Raw genomic sequence first — 26,071 nt, forward strand, 5'->3', positions numbered from 1 at the left:
CCCTCCTTTTCCAAGCCGCCCTTTGTTCCAGTGAGCCAGAGGATACTCCAAATGCACCCGACACAGACCTGTGAGGGGACTTCTCCACCTGGGTCTTGCCTGCTCCACTTAAACTACCTCCCTCTCACTTCTCCTTTCTTTGCTCCTTTATCATTGCCTATGTCAGTCACTTCCTGTCCACTACAGATTTTTATCCTTTACTCCGTTTTTGTTTTCTTCTCATTCCCACATTACCTTACCTCAACCCATTTTGTCCTTCTTTCCCACCTAGGTAACCTTTCTCGCATCCTCACAAAAAACCAGTTTTTGCTTTGTTCATTAAAATGATTTGTTTTGCATTTCTGGTGAGTATAATTTTCCAGGTAGCAATGTTTTATTCTTACCAGTGCCTCCTTAAAAAGCCTCTGGAAGTGCCGAGGTGCCAGTTAAGCACTATCTGACAGCCATCATCCTCACGTTACAGGCCAGTGGTTTTCAATCCTTTGTGCAGTAGCATCACCTGGGGACTGTTTTAATAACACAGATGCCTGGGTATTAACCCTCGGCCATTGGTATGTGTATAAAGTTGCCCAGTTGATTCTCATGTGCAGACGGGGCCGTGAACCACACATTCACACCTTCTGCTCTACACCAGTATCAACGCTCCACATTGCCACAGTGCCTGGTATTTGCAAGATACCACAGAATCCCTTAATTGTTTATTTCTCACAGCCTTATTGAGAAACTCCCAGGATGAGCCTCATGTCACTGCTGAGAAAGCTGAGGCTTAGAGAAGGGACATTATTTGCCAAGCCATGCCAGAAATAGAACCAAGGCACCTCAAGGGCCCTCTGACCTCATCTGCTCAAAGTTATTTTTTATTTTTTTAATTTTTATTTTTTAGACAGAGTCTCGCTGTCACCTAGGCTGAAGTGCAGTGGTGTGACCTTGGCTCACTGCAACCTGTGCCTCCCAGGCTTACACGATTCTCCTGCCTCAGCCTCCCGTGTAGCTGGGATTACAGGTGTGCGCCACCACATCTGGCTAATTTTTGTATTTTTAGTAGAGACGGGGTTTCACCATGTTGGCCAGGCTGGTCTAGAACTCTCGACCTCAAGTGATCCGCCCACCTTGGTCTCCCAAAGTGCTGGGATTACAGGTGTGAGTCACTGTACCCAGCCTCATAGTTACTTGTTTACTGCATCAGTGACTCTAAACTCCCCCTGCCAGCAACACTGGTCCTCACTCATAGAAGTCCCTTTCTCAGAGCCATTCTAACGCTTGACCCCCAAGATGAGCCTCTCTTCCAAAGAGATTATCATAGTGAGCTTGGCGGTGCTCAGTCAGGCCCGACAGTGGGGAGGAAATGCAGAAGAAAGCCAAGGACTTATTTTCGGAATTCTCAATATTTCAGTGATTCAGATGGCTTCCGTTCACATTCTTCAACTGGACACATCATCACTTCTTTTTATCCCCAGAGTTTGAGTGCTACAAAATCTTGCTTCGACAAACTCAGCATTAGTCTTCTTGGAGTCCTTGGGCAGGGGAAATGCATGTATTTTATAAAGTGTCTGGATGGAGAAATTACAGCAATTTTTCCCTGGGAGAGAGTTGTTCAGACATTTAAACCCTCTGTATATTGAGCATGATAACCTTTCTCATATCCCCACAAAAAACCAGTTTTTGCTTTGTTCATTAAAATGATTTGTTTTGCATTTCTGATGAGTATAATTTTTCAGGTAGCCATGTTTTATTCTTACCGGAGTCTCCTTAAAAAGCCTCTGCAAGTGCTGAGGTGCCAGTTAAGCACTATTAATCAAACACTAAATGCTTTTTAAACAGCTCTACCTTTTTTTTCTAATTGAGAAACAGAGCTGTTTGGGCAAGTTTACGAGGTGACCTTGATTGAATTAAAGAGGTCAGCGATGGAACAGACCTCAAACCCATATTCAATGATTTTTTTAAAAAATGACTTCCTTCCAATTAAGCAGAAATTAGCATAAAATATTTTGTTTCTGAAAGGTTAAAAGAATTCCTCTGAGAAGGCAGCTCTCTTGTTACTAGCTTTTTATTGAACATGAGAGGGAAGGGACTATGGATAGTTTCATATAAAGTGCTTTGTTAACATGACACTGATGATCGAGCATCAGTTACAATATTCCTTAGGAGCCTAAGTGTGACTTAGAAGGGTCAAAAAGTCCATTGTAAATTTTATTTCCTATTTCAAAGTCCAAGAACCCAATGACTTTCAATTACGAAGAAAGAAAGGAAGAAAAATTAAATCAAGATATAGTTTATCATTTGCAAAAATTGCAACCTAGTTCTACAGAAAAAAGCTTCAACTGTTACCTATTTCTTTACACATCTTCCTCTTAGCCCCATCCTTCTCCTTGCTGTAGTCCCCCATGTTTTAATGACCTGAAAGAACATCACATTCTTCCTGCCAAAAAAGAGTAACATACAGAGTGTCTGATATATAATGATAGAAGCAGAATTCCACAGAGGGGAAGGGGCACCACACACAGGTGATACTTTGGGGACTACTGGGTGTGTCTGAGGCACAGTCACCCTGAGAGACACACATGACATAACATAGTCCTCTGCATCCCACATATCTACCCCTGCCAACCTCAGAGATTTGAGGGGACATGGATTATATAGAGAAGAGAGGCACAAGTGTGCTAGAGAAAGAGAAGGTGCTCTGAAGCCAGATACCAGCTATGAGGCTTGGGGCAAGAAACTAAACCTCCAAGAGACCTCAGGGTCCTCATCCAAAAAATGTAGTCAGTGCTTTGAGGATTAAATAGGTGATAGGATTTTTTTTTTCTTTAAAATGAAAAAAATATCCCCCAACAGATTAAAAATTAGTCCTTCCTAATTTCCTATCCATTCATTTAACAAAATCTTGCCCCCCTACCATGTACAGTGCAGTGGGCTGGGCATTCTTTATGTTAAAGTTTATGCTCTCACACTTCTTTATGTTAGAGTTTATCTACTAGTTTTTGGCTACGACTTTGGAGGGCACAGTGGGCAGAGACTGTGAGGACCCATGATCTGACACTACTCCAGGAAAAGCAGAACTGATGTTATGCTACGAGGATTTTTCAGAGGAGATAAGTAACCTTCTCACATCCAAGTCTGAGTCTCTGTCTTTCAAGGCTTTGTTAGCTATTCTTTCCCCTTAATCTGGCACTGTAAAGAAGACAAAGGACTGTAATAAAGGACTATAAATTAGTTCAACCATTGTGGAAGACAGTATGGCGATTCCTCCAGGATCTAGAACTAGAAATACCATTTGACCCAGCCATCCCATTACTGGGACATACCCAAAGGATTATAAATCATGCTGCATAAAGACACATGCACATGTATGTTTATGGCGGCACTGTTCACAATAGCAAAGACTTGGAACCAACCCGAATGTCCATCAATGATAGACTGGATTAAGAAAATGTGGCACATATACATCATGGAATACTATGCAGCCATTAAAAAGGATGAGTTCATGTCCTTTGTGGGGACATGGATGAAGCTGGAAACTATCATTCTCAGCAAACTATCACAAGGACAGAAAACCAAACACCGCATGTTCTCACTCATAGGTGGGAATTGAACAATGAGAACACTTGGACACAGGAAGGGGAACATCACACAGCGGGGCCTGTTGTGGGGTGGGGGGAGCAGGGAGGGATAGCATTAGGCGATATACTTAATGTAAATGACGAGTTAATGGGTGCAGCACACCAACATGGCACATGTATACCTATGTAACAAACCTGCACGTTGTGCACATGTACCCTCGAACTTAAAGTATTAAAAAAAAAAAAGAAGACGACAAAGGATATGCTCCCATACACACTGTGAGAATTTACTGAATATTTGTTGTTTTAATTTTATCACTGCTTTGTATTATGACATTGTTTAAGACAATGCGTGGAGGCAAAGAACTGAGGGTAGAGAAATGGATGGTTTAGGATGCTCAGTAGAAAAACTGCACTAGAAAAGTCTAGTATTGCAGGTGCAGACATTTCATAAACAACTGCCTGGTAAATCACTATAAGAAAAATAAAATCTCTCATCCTACCTCCAAAAGATTTGCCAAATGCATGGTGTAGATAAAGTTGTGCCTGGAAACTTGTAATCACAAAAAAAATCACAAGCATCTAAATATAAACTTGTGGTATTTATTCAGCAGCTCAACTGATCATTATTTGGAGGTACCAAAATTCATTTTTCTCATTAATTTAGGACATTGGGGGAAGGGAGAAGACATATTACTTCCAAAACTCTCTGCCAAATCAGAATTTCCCTGAGTCTGTGAATCTCAAGAAGATTGATATTACTGTAGATGCTGTCCCTCAGACTCTTATTTTTAAGTTATATTGAGAGGTACATCTCATAAAGAAAAGCCTCGGGAGCAGAGAAACAGGGAGAGGCACTTCAATAAGCCTTGAAATTAGATGGTGAGTCAATAAACTGGTGATCCTCAGGTAGGCTCTCCTAGACCCTGAGGGTGCAAAGAAAACATGGGATGAGATGGGAAATCAAAGGGCTGATATTGTAGCTCAGATCATTTCAGATCAACCATCAAGCATGTGCCTCAGGTTTGAGAAATGTCTTCGTTCTTCTCTTTATCTTTTTGGGGACTTGCTAAATGGAAAACGTGGGTTGTGACAGTGTGTATGGTTACCAAAGGAAACAGATAACACGGCAATGAACATTCCCTATGCACTTCACCTCTTCAAGGCATTTCCTTTTCTTCTTTTTCTTGTCTAAAGCCATACAGCAGACTCTGCTTTCAGGAAGTAAATGTCACTCAATTAGGAAATGGGTGGTACCAATTTCCTGAATATTTTTTAAGGGCAGCATTTCTGTTGGGATGGGCTTACAAAGAGTTTACTGGGTGTGTTGCTTATGTTGAAGCAAATCTCCTTCTAGTTAGTGGAAAAAAAAAAAAAAGGTTGGGAAGACCAAGCAGAAGCCCCAGCTGGCTTTGTGTGGATGAACATTTTAAGGTAATAAGCATCTCCAGGCTATCTCTGCCTCCAAAAGGCATTATGGCACCACGTACCCTGCAGGCACTCAAAATCCTTGGTTGATTTTATTTGGTTATTGACTCTTATGATGTCACTGAAGGCATTTGAAAGAGATTCTGGAGTCCTTTTCCCATAAAATTCAGTAGTGCCATAAAAGGATCATTAACCTCAAAAGGAGAAAGCTAGTATTGAGCTCTAGACTTTCCACTTACAATCTTGGGTAAATAACGTAACTTCTCATCACTGCTAATCTCTCTGTGGGTAAGAACTCAACATTTCTGCCTGGTTTAGAACTTGAATTATTTCTTGGATCCATTATTTAATATTTATACCAATATGATTAGCTCTTAGAATAGGAAATTGTTAAGATTATGTGGTCTGGGAAGGTAAGCATACTACGGTGAGTTAAATGTGGAAATTCCCTAATTTAAAGCAAAAGAAGGCAATTCAATAAACTATCATTATCTGATACTAGTTACTATTCCTTACTATTCTTGACTTTCCAGAATGACTGAAAGTGTCTAGGTAGTATTCCTCAACAAACATGGATTTTTTCATAGATTCTCCTAGGTAACTTATAAATTAATATTTATTGTAGTTTTAATTATTTAAATAATATGTGCATATATTGAGGACATTTTTGAAATGCACAGAAAAAAAACCAAAAGTCACTTGTAATTACACCATTTGGTGATAATCAGTCTGAATATTTTGACCTATATCCTCACATATTTTCCCCTAACATAAACGGTGAATATAACACATACACACACAATTATCCATGCTGGTTTGTAACTTCTTTTATCACTTCACAATATATTAAGAACCTTCTCTCATTCCATTATGTAGTCTAAACCATGGTTTCTTTCAAGACTGCTCATGGATATACCATTAATTAACCAGTACCCTAGTGTTCAATGTTTAGATGTTTCTAAACTAACTCTGAGAACTGAAAATTTAGGTAGCTGCTTCGGGCTGCAGTGACCAGCATGCCCCAAGTAGAAAGCAAGGGCGTTTGGGATACAGCAGCTCTAGAACTTAAAGGGGGCTCATTAAAGATGCTGCAATGCCCTGCCGGAAATGCTACAATTAATAGACTCTGTCTTGCAACTTTCACTCCAGAAATGTTTCTTCCTACTTCTCTGCTAGTGACGGGAGTCTAAAATAAAATTTTCTGTCTCTAGCCACTTCCTAGAAGGCTTCACACATTGTGTCCTGGAACTGGGGAGAAGAGCTGCTGAGCTCTTGCTCCCTCTTTGATATCAAGAGCATTCAGTCAAGTGAAAGAGAAGGGTCTCTAAGCCTTTGAGATGTGGGAGAGCTTAGTATAATAATAATTTCCTACACATTTCAATTTCCAGGACTTCTAAGTATCATATAACGGCAAGTGGAATTTCCAAGAAAGGGAAGGAAGTACTTACTTTTTAAATTAGTTATGTGGCTCTTAACTACCTATGGCTAACTAGAATTCTACAAGACATCATCCTGTCTTCATTTTCTGTATTCATGCAGTATACCTGCCATCTTCAAGTCTTTGATTAACGAAGCTTATGTGCAACAGCGTTAGGAGTCAAGCTATAATAGCTTTATGTACCTACTGTGTTTTGATGAACAATACAGTATAAAAGCAGAGGAGAATTAGGACAATGATGTTCATAAACAGCACATCACTGTGCTAAGAGGCTGGTAACAGTGTATGTTTTAATATGGCCTAGTATTGATTCTTTTGGCCAGTGTCCTACTTTTAACAATGCTACAGTCACACTTTAGGATTTCAGATGGAGAGGTAGAGAAGAAAATCAATAGATACTATTTTTCCACTACCACCTGGCCTACATATCTATAGCTTCTCTGCCATAATCACATTCAAGGGACCTAAAAAATGCCTTTGGAAAGTCTGGCCCAGTTACCACGCTTTTAATAACCTCAGGAATCTACTCTGACCACCTCAAAGATTTTAGCTTCAACTCTCAAGGTCCACAGCAAAGAGCCTATGACCCAGGAAGAATACAAATTTATTTGTTCTCTATTTTCTGTTTCATTAATATATAAAAAGAAAACTTTAAAAAAAGCCTTGTTACACAAGGACTCTTGTCTGAAACCAAAATCATGTAGAATTTTACTACCGAGCCTTAAAAAAATACACGGAAAAATACTTATATAGCTAACTGTGAAAAGAAAAAAATTAGAAGCCAAACCATTCTTCTGTAATATTATAACACAATTTTGTTTTCTTCTTTATGTATTATTCTTAGTCGTTAGGTTTTCAAAAATGACCAGGTATTATTTTTATTCAAAAAACAACTTTTATTTTTTAAAATGTGACATGCTGTCAAATGCACTAGAGCGCAATGAGGTGACCTACTGAGTGTTTTCTATAAGCATCTGCTGGAATCACAGGTGAGCATTTGACAACATTCACTGATGTTGTAAAGGATAATCCCTTTTTCATAATCAGAGATTCTTGCATATTGCTTATAAATGAAAATGGAAAATCAGGAATAAATTCTACTGAAGAATTCTCTCCTTTATTTAGGAAAGAACAACAACAACAAAAAAAGCTTACAAACTTGCCCAGATTCTGTCATCTAAACTCCTTCAAAAAATATTCTGATTTTTTCTAGAAGTTGTGCAAACCGCACTTAAATTCCAACAACACTGTGTTAATTTTGCTCAAATGCAAGCTGAAAACATATTTTAACATCCTGTCAGAATGAGATACTAAGAGTGTCGATAAAATGACACTAAAATAAATGTAAATTTAGATTGCTGTTACAAGTGGCTGCTTGGCTCTGGGAAGACGTTAGGTTGCTATAGTATTTTCCATAGCAACTTTGCATCTTATTACATAAATATTCCCTCAGTGTCCTTAAAACCTGCTACAGAAACAGGATTAAATCCACTCTCCTATGTAATGATCCTGCATCAAACCTTACCAGAATGAAATGCCCAGAAAACATAATAATCTGTAATCTAGATAATGGTGTTCCCGGCAGTCAGTAAGCATCAGGGTACTTTGGGCTGCACACAGGCGGCAGTGCGGGGACCCTGGACTGCTCCCTGGCCATGTCTTCCCAGGTCAAGACCTCGGCGGCTCTCCCTCTCTGAAGATTGGTTGCTAATGTCCTCATTCTTCTCCTCTGTCCCCAACTGCCCATCAGCCCAAGCCCTCCACCAGGCTCAAGGGACTCATGGCGCAGGAGCTGGGAACATGGTGGGCTGCCACACAGGAAACCTTGTGGAGACCCCACCCAGGTCTAAGCTAGGCTCAAACAGGTATGGATTGTTTAAGAACTTCAGCTAGGCCTCAACTGAGTTTCACGGAGGTGTGGCACAGTTGAGTAGTTAAGAGTATTATGGAAAGCCCTTGGTCCCGTAGACACCAATGTCAGCAACACAGATTAATCTTACATAAAATACCAGATTATGGAAAGTTTGTGCATATATGAGAGAGATGTCAAGAATCATGGCATTGATAGGTGCTACATAAAAATAGGATTATAAAGGGGCTTAGCTTAAAGACAGTTGAGGCTCCAAGTGTGAATTTACAAAACAGTCTGGTTGGGCAGAAGGAGTGCTTCCATTGAAATGGAATCTTCTGCGACAGGATCAATTTAAATAGCATCTGTTTTCTTGCATTTAAAAGGTGAAGCAATTTACAAAAAAAAATGTCTACACTTTTCAGAAGCATATCCATTATGGAAAGGGAATTGTAACTGCACACGAAATTAGGGAACTTAAAAACCCACCCAAAATAAACATTTATTTGAATTCCTTGGGTAAGATTAGCAAGATTTAAAAAAAAAAAAGAAAGAAAGAAAGAAAGAAACAGGAAAGCCTTGGCTCCTTTGCAAATGAAACTCTGTTTAGAGTCTAGGAAGAAAGCAGGCTACTCAGCCCACCTTGCAAGATTTCTTTTATCCTCTTTAAGCTACATTAGTTCTGATTCATCACATCTCCTTGTTTGGGCCCCTTGGGTTCCCAGAAGAAAAAGAGCTTGGCTTTAATTCAGCGGTCACTGATGGACACACCCCACTGGTCTATTTCTCTTTCAGGAGATGGTGCCCTGGGCTGTCATTACATGTGAAAACAGCTTATCCTTCTATGCTTCCACTCAGCACAGACACCCCTGCCCTTGGGGTCTGCAGGTGCCCAGAGCTTGGATCCTGGCATGTGGCCTCAGACTGAGCCATCTCACTTCAGTGTCTGAATTCTCTTGTCCTTCTGCCAAGTTCTGAGCCAGTCTCGGGTGAGCCTGCTTTCGGTTACATTCAGTGCTTCCTAAAAGGAAGTTTCTACCAGTGTGAAGGATGGAGCCCCCTGCAGTGGGCCCCTTCAGTCAGCTGCTGCACCCTGGTCTGGTATTTAGTAACCCTCTCCTTCTTCTGTGCATGGCTGGTGATGGGGTAGCAGTGAGACTCTTCTTAAGCTTGTGCCTGATTATAATCTGCCTGATGGGCATTTTTAAGGATCTTTCAGAAGCACTATCACACAGAAAATACTTAATCAGAAAAAATAGGTTGTCCTGCTATTCAAAGAAATCAATGGGATGGTCAGAGAGTCCTATTATTATTATTATTATTACTTATTTTTTTTTAACATAAAGCTTCCAGCTACATATATAACTATTCAGATAAGCTGATACTGCTAGTTCCAACCAAACCTAATTATGAGTTCCTAATTTGATTTAGTGGCTGAAAGATTTGGAAAGTCCTTGTTTGAATTCTTAGTGAAATTAAAACAAAATTCCTTTGTACCTATGTTACGGTGAATTTTCATGAAAAATTGACAACTCAGAAAACTTCATAATTAAGAGTGTCTGCTCCTATAAAGAGCTCAGAGTTTAAATGAAATGCAGTTAAAATCCAAAAACATTTGTGTATTATGGAAAGGAATTATGATTTGTCTACTGAGCAAGGGACTTTTTAGTTTCACTCTTCCAAAATTTGTGTTCAAAGTACTCTCATCAAATATTGGGTGAGGTATACACACTATGTAGTGATGTTCATTTTGGTTTATAATAAATTTAATTTATTGGCTTTAGGACATCCCTAATATTTTTAACTTAAAACACTTTTTATAAATGAGTCTTACACCCTGAGGACAGGGTACCCTGTATCTAACTAACTCTGTGTCCCCTGGGTCCACAGCATCCTGAGCATACAAAATGTAGAGAGTCAAAACAATGCCAGGTTACAGCTCTCTGGGCCATGGCCTGTTTGCCATGTGACACTGAATTGTGTATGTATAAAGTTCTGAACATTTTGTTTGAACATGCCTCTTTAATACTTGCCATTTCAATTTAATTAGAGCAAATATTCTCAGAGTTATCATCTTCCTATCAACTTCTGGGATAAAGGCATCAAAAACATTAAGATCAGAAGAAGGGGAATATGAATTGAAGTCCATAGACTTTTATTGATTTACGTACTTGGGGAAAGGCCCAGTGCCAGGTGTTGGAGGATGACTAAGGTAACAAGCAGAGTTAACATTTACTGAGTACTTACTAGATGATCAACACTGTAAGTGAAGTCAGAAGTACCTTACATGCATTGACTCATTAACTCTCACAATGCTAAAATGTATCGGGTTTTGCCATCGGAGGCCTTACAATCTAGGATAGCCTTCCTCTTTCCTTTCTCCTTTTTATTTCTTGTGAACACTATCCTGCCCCACAGAGTCAACCTGGAGGGAGAGAGGGAGGAAGGGAGTGGAAAAGGGGAAGGGAGAAGGAGAGAGGGAAAGAGAGGGAGGGAGGAAGAGAGAGAGACAGAAAGAGAAAAAGGAAGAACGGATTTGGATTTTAAAGTCTGGCTTCATTTCAGTAGGAGGCAGACTAAACAACAATAAATTTGAATTTTTGTCAAAAATTATCTTCACAGGCTTCAGAGCAGGATGCCGATCTTCTTGAATGAATGCTTCAATAACTCTGTCATCATTTTAAAATTTATTAGCAAAATTCATTTTCATTTTTATAAGCATCTTAGTTTTGCTCCAGTGAACTCCTTTTCCCCTTTAAGATTCAACTGATGAAGAAGAGTGAGCACTCCACCCCCTCAAAATTCTATTGTAGGTACTGGCGAATTATAGCCAAAGATATATTGCAAATTATTATATATGGTAAAAAGCAAAAGTACAATGAAATATTCTTCATAACCAAAAAGCAGAGATATATTGAAACATTCTGATTATTTTTTAAAAAGTAAACCCAAGGTATCATATAAGTCCTTACACAATAAATTGTGACTTTTCTAAAAACCAAGCAAGTCAATTCTTTCCACCTCCTCCCTGTCCCCCCAGATAAAACCCATTACAGGGTACTTTTTGTCTTAGTATGGAGACGACAAGCAAAGCTGGCCCTGGGGGACCAGAGACAGAGCACCCTGCAGTGGATGCAGCCTCAGCACCTCCTCCTGGCACAGGCAGGTGACAACGGAAGGATATTCTCTTCTGGAATTTCCAAGAATTCCTGGGTCAGCTACTACCCAGGAGATCTGAGGCCAAAAACCCACTGTTTGAGCAGAGAGGAAATAGGCAGGGGATTCCTTAAAGGATGGAGGGTTTCACTGCCACTTCAGGACTGGCAATTCCCCTGTTAGTGAATTAGAGTGCTACATTTTGAGAGGACTGCTCCTGTGTAGGTGACTGGCAGATGCAAATGTGTACCTAAAAACAAGTGATGTGTCACCTCAGAAGATAGCGCTGGAAGGTGTTTCCCTCGGGCAACGGCCTCCATCCTCCCCTCTTCAAGCAACAGTTAGCAGGGATTTGTCTGAGGTTTGAACAAAAGACCAGATGGGAATTCTTGCTGTCAGGCTGTGTCCTCAAATATGCAGGGCTGAAAGCAAAACAACTGCCTGCCTCTGGGCCAGATCTTCAGGGCCCCGTGGAATAAAAAAGGTTAGTTGCCTTCCTTTCCCTTTAATCAGTCCTGTGCTTTCTTCAGAAACCACATGCCACATTCTCTGGTCCATCTCATTTTGAAAAGTACGAAAAGACTTTGAACTCCTCGGGGCCTGGCATTTGAACTCCGGTTCTTTCATCTCTTCCCTCAGAACCTGGTATACAACATGCCCTGCACTTTGCTCATTAATTCTGCTGACCAAGTAACAAGACTGGTGAAAGTTTTTTACAAGTTCAGGCTCCACTTCACGCTCTCATCAGATGCCTGGGGAATACACCGAGAGAGGTGTCAGGGGATCACATCTCCGTTGATGCTTCTGCAGCGGAGGCCGGGCCCTGATCCAATAGGCATGTATGTGCTGCAAGACCTCCTCAGGGAGCATACAGTTCATTATTCTGGTCCTATCCTAAGCAGACTGTGAAATGATCCACAATTCTTACTTGGGAAATTGACAAGTTATTTGAAAAGAAACATCACCAAAACAAACATACAAAAAAGCCACAGGTTCAAATGAGAATTTCTGACTGACGCAATTCTTTTCTCCTACACCTACCTTGTCAGGATATTAAGAATCCAAGTTTCATCTCAACTTGCCCCTCATCCAGAAGCTTCACAAAGGATGAAAAGTGCTTTTGATAGAAAGAATTTATTTCTTTATTTGAAGATCTTGTTGAACTTAAGAAATTCACACAAATCCTTGCTCTCTTGTTTTGCTATGTGAAGGTTTGTAGAATAGAAATCTTGTGAGGAAGGTGGTCTCCTCAAATAAACAAACCTGAGAGTAAAGCAGTCCTGAGGAATCTGCTCTGGGTTTAGTAGGAGACATATGTCATTGACACATAAGTGCTGGGTTTTTTTCACACAAGGGATATATGGCTTCAGAAAATAGTGGCATGGTGCCTACTTGTATGTTAAGCTTCTGAAAGATTAAAATGAATGGAATTTGAGGGTGAAAGGGGAAGTTTCTAAGGCAGTGGTTCTCAAACTTTGGCATGCATCAGAATTTCCTATAGGGCTTAAATCAGATTGATTGATGGATTTCACTTCCCAACACCCCCGTAGCCACTAGACATTTTTGATTCAGTAGGTCTTGGGTGGGGCCCGCTAATTTACATTTCTAATAAGTTCCTAGATGATGCTGGTGCTACTGGATTGAGAACCACACCTTTAAGAACCACTACTTCAAGGAAATTAAAGCCCTTTCTCTATATGCCTGTATGCAGGAGCTTTTTCTTACGATCATCACTCGCACCCCTGACATTCTCTTCTACAGCCCTGGAGAAACAGAGCATCCTGACCACCCTGCGGTCTTGGTGACCTGATCCTTTCAGAATCTTGATTTTGGCTTCTTAATAAATTAGCAAAGATCCTCGATTCCTGGTCACCTGTAATCTTTCTGTTAAAAAGTCTGTAACAGGTGTGTGTTTTATTCACTTGTACAGATGAGGAGACAGATCAAATCTACACCATCTCTGTAATTTTCCTTTTTGGCAATGATGGCAATTTTGGTTCTTCCTAGGTCCTTTGGACAATGCCCTTCCACTCAGACAAGCAGTCTCCCTTGGTGTCTCATGTTTTGAATGAGCTTTTCCCTTGCCTGCTTTTATAATACCAATGGATTTATACATAATTCAATTATATATAAAACTCATTGTAAATTCAATTATATATATCCATTGGTATTGTAAAAACAATACCAATGAGCGTTTTAAATCAGCAACTCCCAATAGACAGAGCACACAAAGCAAGGTTCTCTCTAAGCTTCTCTTCTTTTCACAACCCAAGGAGTGACACCCCTAGCTTGGTACCAAATGGGGCCAGCCTTTTAATTACAGGTTAGGTGACAGAAGATTTATGGGAAAAGAAGTCTAATTCCCCAGCATGTTGGCTCAGAAGCTAGAAAGCTTCTTCAGGGATTAAACAATTCCCATGTAAGAAGTACACTGACTAAAACCAAGTTTTACCCATATTTTAGCATCAGCTGTGGCTGCCGTACTCTGGAAAAGGATTTTTATGGAAACAGGCAAACTTCCCTGAAAGAAGCATCATGGCCCCAGATCTGCGTACGGAGAAACAACTGGAGCAATTGAAATCACTGTGTTCCCAAGAAGGAGTTTAAAGTTCTATTAATAAAAAGCAGAGTCACTCAAAGATGGAAGTTTAGTATAATTCAAACAAAAGTGAGTTATAGGGCTATTTCCCAATACTTATGCCCCATCTGAGATTTGGAAGATCATGATACCTCATGGGTCTGTGGTAGTTATCAGCGTTACCTGATTCATCGACTCTTATTTTTTTGGTAGGGCTGTCACAATTCTCATCGTCAGACATTTCCATTTCTTCTTCGCGGCGGATGCCCATGAGCTGCTCACTTTGGGCATTCCGGAGCTCCTGCAAGTAGAGGATGCACACAAGTCAGAGTCACAGACACGTACGGCTTTCCCCAATGGTCTTTGGGTATATATGACTGGCATATTAACGTTCAGAATCCAAGGCTTTTATCTCCCAAATATAACCTCACCTAACCTAAAGGAGGTTCTGAGGGGTGTGGGGTAGAGAGTAGACCAAGGTCAGGCTTAGATTAATCCCTGCTCACCCATGACTAGTTAAGGGCTCTTTAGCAAATAATTTAATCTCTCTTGAGTCTCCATTTCCTCATTTGTCCAAAGGGGATAATAATATCCACCTAAGAGGGCTGCAAAGATTACACAGAAATACCTGTTACATGGCTGGCCCATGTACAGTAAGGACTTAGAAATTATGGTTAAGAACATGAACACTGGAATTTTAAAAAAGGACTGTTCTGCCATTGACCTATGGTGTGACATTAGGAAAGATTCTTCATCTCTATTAACCTAAATTGCTCACTGGAGTATTATGATTAAAAATAGTTTTGAGGATGAAATGAATTAATGCATGTACAATACTTAGCATCATGCCAGACACTTGGTTGGTCAGTTGATAATGCTGGACATTATTATTTCTCATGCAAACATAGTGCCCCTGCATGTGTGTATGTGCTCATGTGTGATCACACACACACACACCATTCAGATAGCCAAAATTTAAAATCAGTAAGATGTTAGGGAACAAAACACAAACAGATGCCTTTTCTTTTGTATTGCACATGGTCATGTAGGGGTTATTGTTTATGTTGCAGTGGTTGCTTTAGCATCATGTTTAGAGCCACAGATCTTAAGATCACATCTTACTTTCTCCACTTATTAGGGGAGTGGCTACAATCAAGTTATTTAATTTATTTGAGACTTTGTCTATTCACTCACAAGTGAGGAATAATAATACAAGCTGTTTGGATGCAGTAGCATATGTGAAAACTCATTGTAAAGAGTAAAGAATCACACAGTACATTTCTTACTACTGTGCCTAAAATCAGAACACTGTAATCACTTATGCTAAGTATTTATATTATTATTTTGTATCAAGGTGTATATTACATATTTGTGAATCCTTCCTTACTCATTCTGTTCTCTCACATCTACTATCTTCAGAAATACTTAAAACAGGGAAAGCCTCCATTATTCTTTTTTCTCTCTGTAAAGTCTCCAAATAAAAATCAAATAGTTAAAATAATTTCACATTATGATCAATAAACATATGAGTAACAATAAAACTAAATTATTACAACTAATTTATTAGGGGCGTGACTTTAAACATGGTTCCAGTGCCCATTTGATGGACATGCATATATCACTCCATGTTGTGGGTTCTCTCAATTCTTTTCTCTCCTTAGCTCACAGGTTTTAACTACGGCATGATGGAGAGGAAACTATTTATTGCTAACAGTATTTGAATGGTCAGCTCTGTACCCTGGGAATCACCCTTGCAGAGGACAGGGAAGGGAGAAAGCAGAGAGACAAGGTCCAAGGTGGGGTGCAGGGGCACCAATCAGAGGCAGCCCTGAGAGGCCAGAGGGATGACAGACAAGGCCTCCTTATTTGATTATGCCACCCAGAAGAAAGAGGTGCCAATTCCATCTTAAATAACACCATCAGGCATTGCAGGCGGGTGTCACATGTGATTAGTGGGGAAATTTTTAGGCTGTGGACAGCTAATTTTTCTACTGACAAAGAGCCCAATTCCCAAAGAGGTGGCTTGAAAACACTTGAAACAAGGAAAAGTCAGGTGGAAAGAATAAATGAGGCTGAAAGGGTCTGTTGTTTAGTCCCTGCGATTAATGACAAACTGTCATATGGTAGTTGTTCTTGTGGGAAAAGGTGGTGGAAAAGAAAAAAGAAATTGAGGAGAAAATGCTGAGGCTGTTTCCACAGGGTGCCTCTGGTTCAGCATTAAATCACTAGTACACTCTAATAAATCTGTAGAGGTGTTGCAGATAATTAACAGATGCTGTACATGGGAACGTGGGAAAAAATCAAGCCAATTATCAAGCTTATACGCAACTGAGAAATCATCCACAATGTTAAATTACCAACTGGTATCTAATCCATTAAGCGACATGCGAGAGAAAAATCACAGCTAATTTAGAATTCTGGGTCCTAATGTATCTCAAAAGAGGTGGGGAAAGCAGCAGGAAAGCACAAAGACCCTTCGCAGGAGCACCTTTGACAGCTGCACTCCACGTGTCCCTCGGGAGCATCATTTCTGTCTCCTAGTACCGAACAAAGCAAGCAGGCTTCCTTAGACCTGCATGGAAGCCTTCACACATCCTGCTCCCCACCACACGCGCGCGGAGGAGGCAGGGTGAAGCGAAGGTGAGAAGCTGAGGCAGACGTGGCAGGAAGCGTGATTCGGATCAATATGTGACATTTGCTGACACTCACATTCTAATGATGGCCTTTTTATGCTCAGGTTTATTCGGTAGCAGGCCACCGGCCTTTCTCTCAACATTCCTTTTAATCACGTTTGGTTTTTATGTGAAGAAATAAACAATTCACAGATTGATCATTCCCAAATCTGAATCAGAGTTTATGGGCTCCAATTTGTGTTTTCATAACCCTCAGTTTGTATACTGCATCACAAACAGAGGACTTTTTTTTTTTTAAATCTTGAAAATCAACCTTGACCTGAGTCTTAAGTCAGAGTCAGGGAGAACATCAGGTAAGCACCCTGCATTTTTCTGGTCCCTGAAAAATTAAAGAGAAATCCCACCTCTTCCTTACTCATAATCTTGAACAGAAAAACAGAACTGAATCAGTCACCAACCACCATAGGCATTAGTGAACAAAATAAAAAATGTCCTTCTTAACAATAAATTGCACTAGCATTTTAAGTGTCACATTATTGTGAAGTCATTCAGTATTCACCATAATAACAGTGATAATAAAGAATTCATTTGGTATTCATGTGGATGTTACATCTAGTGCTATTGGTATTCAACTGTAATTTAGCATTAGTTAATGGGCACTTAAAATGCTACCCAAATGATTGATCCCATAGTACTTTGTGATTCCTCAAACTCTATATAAAATACTTATTTTACAAGTGTGAGTCAAAATCATTAAATAAATAAACCTTACCTTCCGTAAGTTTGGGATTTTGAAAGAGGGGAATATCATTTAGAGAACTTTAATATTAACATGCTAGAGATGGAGCGGCATCCAAATGAAAAACATTCTTTCATTAAAAAAAAGAAGCAAAGACAGTATACTTACTTTTAAATTACAGGTTCAAAGCGTACGCTACTCTGTGGAGTTAAAAATAACAGCTGGACGACCAATGACTAATGACACATTTTGGTCCTTCTAAGTGGCAAGGAGGTCAAATTCTCGGCTGTTCTCTTGGGGGTAGATACTCACACTTCACACATGCATGGATGCTGATGGGTGGACCCAGTTGGCCTAGATATTCACTCCCCTTACAACACTGGCTCTGGAGAGAAGTGTAATAGGACTTAACGGCTAGCATAGGGGACTCAGATGCTCCTTATGATGAGAAAATATGGACGGAAAGGCATCCTTGTCCAAAGAGCAAACTGTCATCATCCCGTAGAACACTAAAAAAAACCCCTCTGTATTTAAAAGCCAGTTTCCTATTGTAAGTTTCATTTTTCTTTAAAATAATTTGCTAGGGAAAGTGTCTTGGTTGATTTCTGAGATCTTTATTATGAATGGGGAAAGTTATTTTCTCCCATTGCAGGGGAGAAAAACACTCTGTTCCTTAAGTGTTAAGTCAGCTGCTTTTCTGGACAAGGAACAAATCTCAGCTGCATTTGGAACTGACAGTGAGATCAGACAATGGCAGGCGGACCGCCCACTGTAACAGAAACCATCATGGCTGCAGCCATGCTACTCTCTGCCAATCCAGCTGTGTGATGGTGGTTAAAAAGTAATAATAAAATCACCAACCTCAGAATGCTTTCGCCAAATGTCTATGTTCTTGCGCTGGGCTTTCGAGAAATGGTCCCAAGCTTTTTGTCTGGTAGAAGCGTTGAAAACGGCCACAATCTGCTCAACTTTGGTGAACAAGGAAGTCAAACAAGACAAGTAATTTATGTTGTGATCACTATAGGGAAGCAAAGCAAAGACACTAGGAGTCTATGGATGATGTCACAATAGAAACAACATCATCAATATCCATCCAATTTGTGCCTTTCGTACTTACATTTTAGCAAGGTTGGGGATGTCTCCCTTCAAGTCTGTCTCCATAACTTTAGGTTAAAACAAATTCTAAGTATGACTGGGAAAAGGGCATGGGCATCTACTTGCAAGCATTCTTTAGCTGTTGTTTCAATATGTGATTTGGTCTATCTATATACCTAGATCTATAGATATATAGACACTGGTGTTGGCATCCAGATATACAGACAAAGTAATGCCAGGGTTGGGTGCAGAGAAGTGAAGCCAGGGAGAAGTGGCTGAACAAGGAAGAGCCAAACATATATCATTTTCTCTTTTGGTCTCTATCTCAAGGACTCAGTCACGGTCCTCTCAAGACATTATCATGTCCAAGTTCCAAGTTGGGACAATGAATAGCTGTGCCATACCTCCCCTCAATCTCAGGGGGTCATTTTTCCTCCTTGGCTCCTTTTTCTCCCCCTGTTGCACCTACTGCAGCCAGCCCTCCAGCCCTCTGGCAGGGAACAGGAACCATAGCCTCTACCTCAAGACAGACCAAAGCTCACCCAACCAGCAGCAATGGCATGCGGTCTTATTTCAACCACCATATGGCGCCCTCCATAGCTCCTCATGATCACATTCCGTTATCACTTTCACAAAGCTCCCCGCCCTCTGGCTCCCAAACCACTAGAAGTTCTAACTCTATCATCTTGACTTAATTTAATACTTCTGCTGCTTCCAGGCCTGGTGCTACTGGACTGGTAAATGTTGAGGGTTGTGAACAAAACTACATAGACAAAGGCATGGGTTCTTAGTAGTGGGTATTACGGGTGGGGCCAAGTAACTGTGGACTTAATCTTGTTTAAACAGTTACTGATTTCCAGTAAGCATGAGATTAAGGAAATTAAAGCACTGAATTAATCATATGATTAAACCTGAACTTCTAAATTTTTAGTTAAGAAGGCACACTTAAAATTAGCTTCTCAAGGATTCTAACACCCTATCAACATAAATCTTTCATACGTGATTCCCAAGGCTCTATTATAAAAAAGGACATCAAAGCTCTTCCAAATCTTCTGGTGTCCAAAGAATGTTAAAGAGCAATAGATTAATCCCCACAGAAGAACAACACTTGGTGCCATAATTTTTAAAAATCAGCACACGAAATAAGTGTATGATGCAGCAGAAGGAAAAAAGCAGATTCCATTCATTTACAATATCGTGAATACTTTTCTATGCTGATGAGCAACTACTTCTCAATCTGTGGCTGATTTTCACAGCGGGCTTTTATCTTTTTGCTATTAATATTTTTTCACTATTTTCCACTTCAGGAGAATCCCAACCCCAAATCTCCTTATTTAGCAAAACCTGTCATCATATCACATGATGAATTTATTTCACTCAATTTTAACAGGAGGATTTGCCTTCGGTTTGGCTCATACTCTCCTTGGGCACACGTGGCTTCCCTCCTCGACCTCAACTGGAAGAACTAAACACCAGACTAAACACCTGGGGCTGCTCTCAGTGCTGGTCTTCAGCTGACCACTGACCCTTAGTGCTCTGGTTGGCTGCCCTGCAGCACAGCCAGCAGAGGAGAGAATCTCTTCCAGTGGACCGCTGGGGCTTTCTGCATGTTTTGTCTGTACACAGGCTGGGATAATTGGGAATTTCAGCTGCCTTCTGTAGAGGCAACACAGAACAGTCAGCCCCAAATTTAGGCTGGCAGGGGTGGTGATCAAGAGGTTACTAAAGAGTAATGGGCTCCGTTGCTTATAATAACAGATCTCTTTGGCATCATTTAGAAGAGGAAGAACTATGATGTCCTGACAGCAGTCCTGAGGGGAAAGGAAAATATGGGTTGAGACTGAGTGTTTAGGTGGTAATAGTGAAAATTCTGACATCAATCATAGAAGGCTGTTAATAAAAATGAAACACTAAAGAAAAGTATATCTGTTCATAAAAACGTGTAAGGGGCCACAGAGAATGAAGGTAAGACCAGTAATGCACCTGGAGGAGTACAGAAAAGAAAGAACTAAGAAGAAGGACCCAATGGCCCAATAGGGCACAGGTTTAGGGGTAAAAGGAGATTCCCTAATATGTACTCAAGCCATGTGCTATTAGATATTTGCTGTTTGTGGCTAAGTGCCTCAGTTACTTAGAGCACGTTATTACCATATCCCAGGGCATAAGTTCATTCATTCATTCAACAAACATCTGGATTCCTACTAGCTACCAGGAACTTGACTAATTGCTAGAAATATATGATCAAGGCCCAGTCCTGTCCTTGATACAATCATAGTCTCAGAAGAGAAAGAAAGACAAGCAGATAATTATCCTATGTAAGAGAGGTGCAGACGACAGCTTTGACGACCCAGAGAAGAGAAGAGAGTAACTTAAGTAGATAGGTGGAATGAGAAAACATTCCACAAATAAGGCAACATTTCTGCCAAGTCTTAAATAGTGAAGCAATGCTTGCTTGGCAGAGAAGGCAGGGGTGGCCTGTTCAAAGGCTGGTGTAGAGTTGTGGGAGGAGGAGTGAAAGTAGCTGTGGGGCCGGGGCTGGGGCTAGTGTTAGGTATGAATCAAGAGGGACCACGTATGCTAACTCTGATTGGGAACTTTATATTGTAGGAGTGGCTTGGGAGAAATTACAAAGGAATGAATTAAGGCAGAGGCTCTGGCGTGGAGTGTGGCACACGCAGTCATGTGACAGGGAGACTTGATAGGAGGAGGCAGCTGACTTGCTACATGGGAGGAGGAAGAGTGGTGGGAGGTACCACGATGACTGGAGCTGGGAAGTACATCCCAAACTACGAGAACAAGCACCGGTGGAGGGCTGAGAAAGAAGATAAGGAATTTGCTTTCGGACATGTTGAGTTTGAGATGCCTGAAGACCATCCAAACGGAGCTGAAATATGGATTAGGGGTTCAGAAAGAAGTCAGAATTCAAAGAAATATGTCCAACATTTTCTGGGCCATTCTCAATTTCTTGTATTCTTTTTCAATAGGGTAATGAATTAGATGTAAAACTCAGTGGGATTTAATTTTATACTTATGAACTTATACACTTTTTTCCCTATACCAATCAAACAGCAAAACAAAAACAAAACAAAAAAATCCAACAAAACCCCAATAACTGTGTAACTCAGCTTATATTTGGAAACCACCCACAGTATTCACAAAGCCCAGTTTACTTCTCTCATTGCTGGACACACTGTCTCTGAACCAGCCATTTGTCTTGCAATGGAAAGTTTTTGGGCACACATGAAAAAGGACTCTGGAGAAGTGCTTGGACCAGCATTAATTCATCATCATTAGGCAAAAAGCACCTCTAAGAGTATGCCCTAATGAATGTCATTCAAAGACAGCATATTTTTAAACTCATAAATCAAGATGACTACTAGTATTGATGTAAATACACTATTCAGTGCTTATAGCAGGAAACACCAGAGAGGAAGTCCATGAATTAGATGACCACTTACTACCTCTCTGCTATAATTCATACTACTTACTCTATCTATATACAATAAAACCTGTTAAGTAGTTACTATCTGAACAGGCTCCTCAAAACTTTGCTTCTCAGAGAAAGATATAACCAGCAAACAAGGTGGCATTGGCATTTGTCCAAAACAAGCAGCTTATAGAAGTTGTGCTGCAGGTAGAACAAATTGAGACCAACTCCCTACCCAATGCCTTCACCACCTTAGTGGTCTACAGAGTGGTGGCTAGAGGCCCCACACAATCCTGTATCAGACAAAAAGCATAGATTCTGTTCTGATTGCCACTTACTTATGCAAGAAAGTAAACTCAAAAATTTTGCAGGTAAAGGAATGTTTTTTCTTTGAGGGATAACATTTTCCCACATCTTCTAATAGCAACTGAAAGAGCTCTCCATCAGAAAATTTAAATTTACCCCTCACACTTTGCAAATCTTTCCCCCCAATTCTGTGTTTTAATTGTTTTGCCTAAATTAGGGATTCGAGGATCGTAAGAAAATTAAAAATGATAAATTCTTCAGAAGTAGGCCTGAATGCCAGTCTTGGATATCACAGTAGAGTCCCTAGTATACTCAGCAGCTATCAATGACCCTAAGGGCAGGATAAACAGAGCTCTGATGAAGTTGCTAATCACTCCATACAGCTGCAAACCCTCACTAGTGGTTATTTATTAGCTTACACATGTGTATGAGTGGAGAGACATACACTCACCTAGCATACATACATTACACACATATATGTATATATTCTTCCAATTTTAAACAAATCCATAAGACTAATTTAACAACTTTTTTTTTTTTTTGCACTTTTCCCCACCCCAAAATGTTTGGACATTTGCTGAGTTTAGAGCATACTTCTTACTGATAGAGAAATTTACAGACTATCATGAGAAGCACTGGTCTTTAACCTCCTCAGGGAGGGAAAGCTCAGAACAGGAGGACATCCATTTAGCCAGGACAGACCACACTGAAGCAAGCCCCCTGGGAAAAAGCAGCCACTGGGCACAAAAGCTCAGATTTCTGGGCTGCACAAGACTCCTGAATTTTGAGCTCTGGGCAGGAATGCATGGGAAGTGATGAAAGAGAAAGGTTAGGGTCCTCCAGAGAACACAAATACAGCCCTTTTCCCTTCATGTCCTGCTGACTGCATTGTTTCTCACAGGCCCGGCACCTCTTGTATTCCTTGTTCCAGCTAAAGAGCGGTGAAAGAGCCTTAATTCAGTTCATGTCCCAAATATCTGGAGAAACTGATCAAGTCCTTACAGGCAGTAGGCTTGCCTAAATAAAGTACCTCAAAGAAATCTTCCAAGCTTAATTTTTGTTTTTTAATGCTACTTGGGCTCATGATAGAGCCTCAAATCTGTAGGGTGAAGAGGAAATTTTTTTCCTTTAAGGAATAACCTTTTCCCAAATCCTCTATGGATAGCCCATGAGAGATTTTGAAAGGCATATGACACAAATGAAATTGTTGACCGCTCCCACCCCAGCTTGTTTTTGTTGTTTTAAAATACTCATAGCTAGGGAGGAAGGGACAGAAGAAAAGTGTAAGGCTTTAGATGTAGTGCTGGAATCGGTGAGCCTTGGCTCTAGACGGAAGAATTATAATGGAGGGAATGCAGTAAGTGATTCCAGCTCTCAGGATACCCAGAGGAGCAAGACAAAGTCCAAGGGAGGAGCGGTAAGTGTCAGACAGCACGTTACAGGAAGCTGCTGCTGTAAAAGAGATTTCCAGGCAGAGTCCTGCACAGATACTCAGGTCCTGGGTCCTGAGCATGAAGGAGCTGGCAGTCAGCCTGGCAGAAAGCCCAGGAAATAGAGAATGAATACGGTCAAACCCATACTTTAAGGAGGCATAGACCGGAATTTCAAATTGAGCAGGAAAAGGGCATTCTGGGGTTTTGTCTTGAGATATGTAAAAAAAGCTTCATGTGACATTGTGAGTCCATTACAGCCCTCTTAAAACCGAGGCCAAAACACCAACAGCAGACATCATATTTCTGAGCTTCCCAGCTAGAGGAGGCCAGATACTTGTTTCTTTTAGGGCAGCATCCCCAATGTTTTTGGCACCAGGAACTGGTTTCATGGAAGACAGTTTTTCCATGGACAGGGGATTGGGGATGGTTTTGGGATGAAACTGTTCCACCTGAGATCATCATTAGTTAGATTCTCATAGGGAGCGTGCAACCTAGATCCCTTGCATGCACAGTTCACAGTAGGGTTCGCGCTCCTGCAAGAATCTAATGCCACTGCTGATCTAACAGGAGGCGGAGCTCAGGCGGCAATGCTCACTCACCTGGTGCTCACTTCCTGCTGTGCGGCCCAGTTCCTGACAGGCCACGGACAGTACTGGCCCGGGGGCTGGGGACCTCTGTTTTAGGGAATGGAATTTGAATAGAATAAAGAGAAACCTAATGATCACAGTATATAAAAAATAGGATGTTTTAAGCAAATTTCAAGCAGACAAGAAATGATCAAATTGTTCAAATAAAACAGAAAGATATTAGGCATATAGTGACTTTTAAAGTTTTGCATCACTCCAAGTATACCCCAGAGAATTGTAGAGCCCTTTATTGATGCATATATTTAAAAATTTTGAAAGTAACAAAGCAATCCATCAGATTATAAATCTAATAGTTCCTCAAAATATATAGCATTTATTAAGCTTTTTAAATCCAATAAATCTCCTGCCTAGATTACCCCTACTGACTAAATGAAAGTAATGTATGTACAGAAGAAAAAAGGGACAATCTAAAAAACAAAAGTCTACGTTCCCATCTTGACAACTCTACCAATTTCTCTTTTTAAAGGTAACCAGTAACCACTATTAACAGATCCTAGCACATCCATCCAGAAAATAAGGTTATGCATCCAGTACAAATGGTGTGTATTTTTCTATGAGAAACCTTTTTCACTTACACAAAGGAGCTAATATTATATACGCTATTCTGTACCTTGCTTTTTCCACTTAACATATCTTGGAAATCTATTCATATGTATGTTATCAACAAGGCTGCTATAAACATCTTCCAACATATCTTCTGAAATCCTTACATAAATATCTTTATAAAAAATTCTTAGCAGTAGAAAGGCTAGATAAAAGAGCACCTGAAGTTTTCATTTTAAAAGGTACTGGCAAGTTGCATTCTATGTCCCTGAAGTGTTTTTCAGTTTGTTTCTCTTACCACCCTTTGCCAACAGTGCATAATCAAATTTAACTTTTGCCATTCCTGATAGATGAGAAAAGGCATGAATTACATGGTGACCAACTGTCTGCATTAGTAATATATATGTTTGCAGTTTCCATTACAAATAACAGAAACAAGTCCAGACTCATTGAGCCTGCCCTGTATTCAGTCGTTGGCTCAATGCTAAAAGTCATCACACAGCTGTAGGAGGAGAGACCTGGTTTCTGTGGATCTTTTCTTCTTTGTGACCCTCAAAATGGCAACCCTGATCTCCTCTGGGTCTCCACTAACTCCCTTAATGGTTATGAAAATCATATAATGGTGGTAGGAGATTTCTTTCTTTTGGAGACGGAGTCTCACTGTCACCCAGCCTGAAGTGCAGTGGCATGATCTCGGCTCACTGCAACCTCAGCCTCCCAGGTTCAAGTGATTCTCCAGCCTCAGCCTTCCAAGTAGCTGGTATTACAGGTGCCTGCCACCACACCCGGCTAATTTTTGTATTTTTAGTAGAGACGGGGTTTCACCATGTTGGCCAGGCTGGTCTCAAACTCCTGACCTCAAGTGATCCACCCGCCTTGGCCTCCCAAAGTGCTGGGATTACAGGCGTGAGCCACCGTGCCCAGCCCTGTGATAGGCAATTTCTAATTACTTAGCCCTTACTGGGCCAGGCACCATGCTTGATGATTTAAAACAGTAGTTATCAAAGTGTGGCTCCTGGACCAGCATCATCAGCATCACTTGAGAACTCACTAGAAAGGCAAACACTCAGACCCCAGACCTACCGAAGCAGAAACTCTAGGGATGGGGCCCAACAGACTCTGCTTTAACAAGCTCTCTGCGATTCCAAGGCATGCTGAAGTTTGAGAACCTCTGATGTAACACATTATCTTAGCTAATTTTTCCAACAACCCTCTGAGGTAGGTGCTAGTATGAATGCC

The 26,071-nt window shown here is 40.6% G+C and overlaps 1 protein-coding gene across 10 annotated transcripts in view; it reads right to left on the minus strand.

The window, feature by feature from the left end:
- Nucleotides 1–26,071, minus strand: part of ENOX1 (ecto-NOX disulfide-thiol exchanger 1) — a 585,101-nt gene that overhangs the window by 104,001 nt on the left and 455,029 nt on the right. For all 10 annotated transcript variants that reach the window (XM_025364772.1, XM_025364776.1, XM_025364770.1 and 7 more), the window contains 2 exons: nt 18,243–18,349; nt 14,193–14,310 (listed from right to left, as the gene is read on the minus strand). In XM_025364772.1, the coding sequence (XP_025220557.1) occupies nt 14,193–14,310; nt 18,243–18,349 (225 nt within the window). The remainder of the gene's footprint in view (nt 1–14,192; nt 14,311–18,242; nt 18,350–26,071) is intronic.

The sequence above is a fragment of the Theropithecus gelada genome, chromosome 17 (assembly GCF_003255815.1).
Source record: "Theropithecus gelada isolate Dixy chromosome 17, Tgel_1.0, whole genome shotgun sequence".
NCBI classification, from domain to species: Eukaryota; Metazoa; Chordata; class Mammalia; order Primates; family Cercopithecidae; genus Theropithecus; species Theropithecus gelada.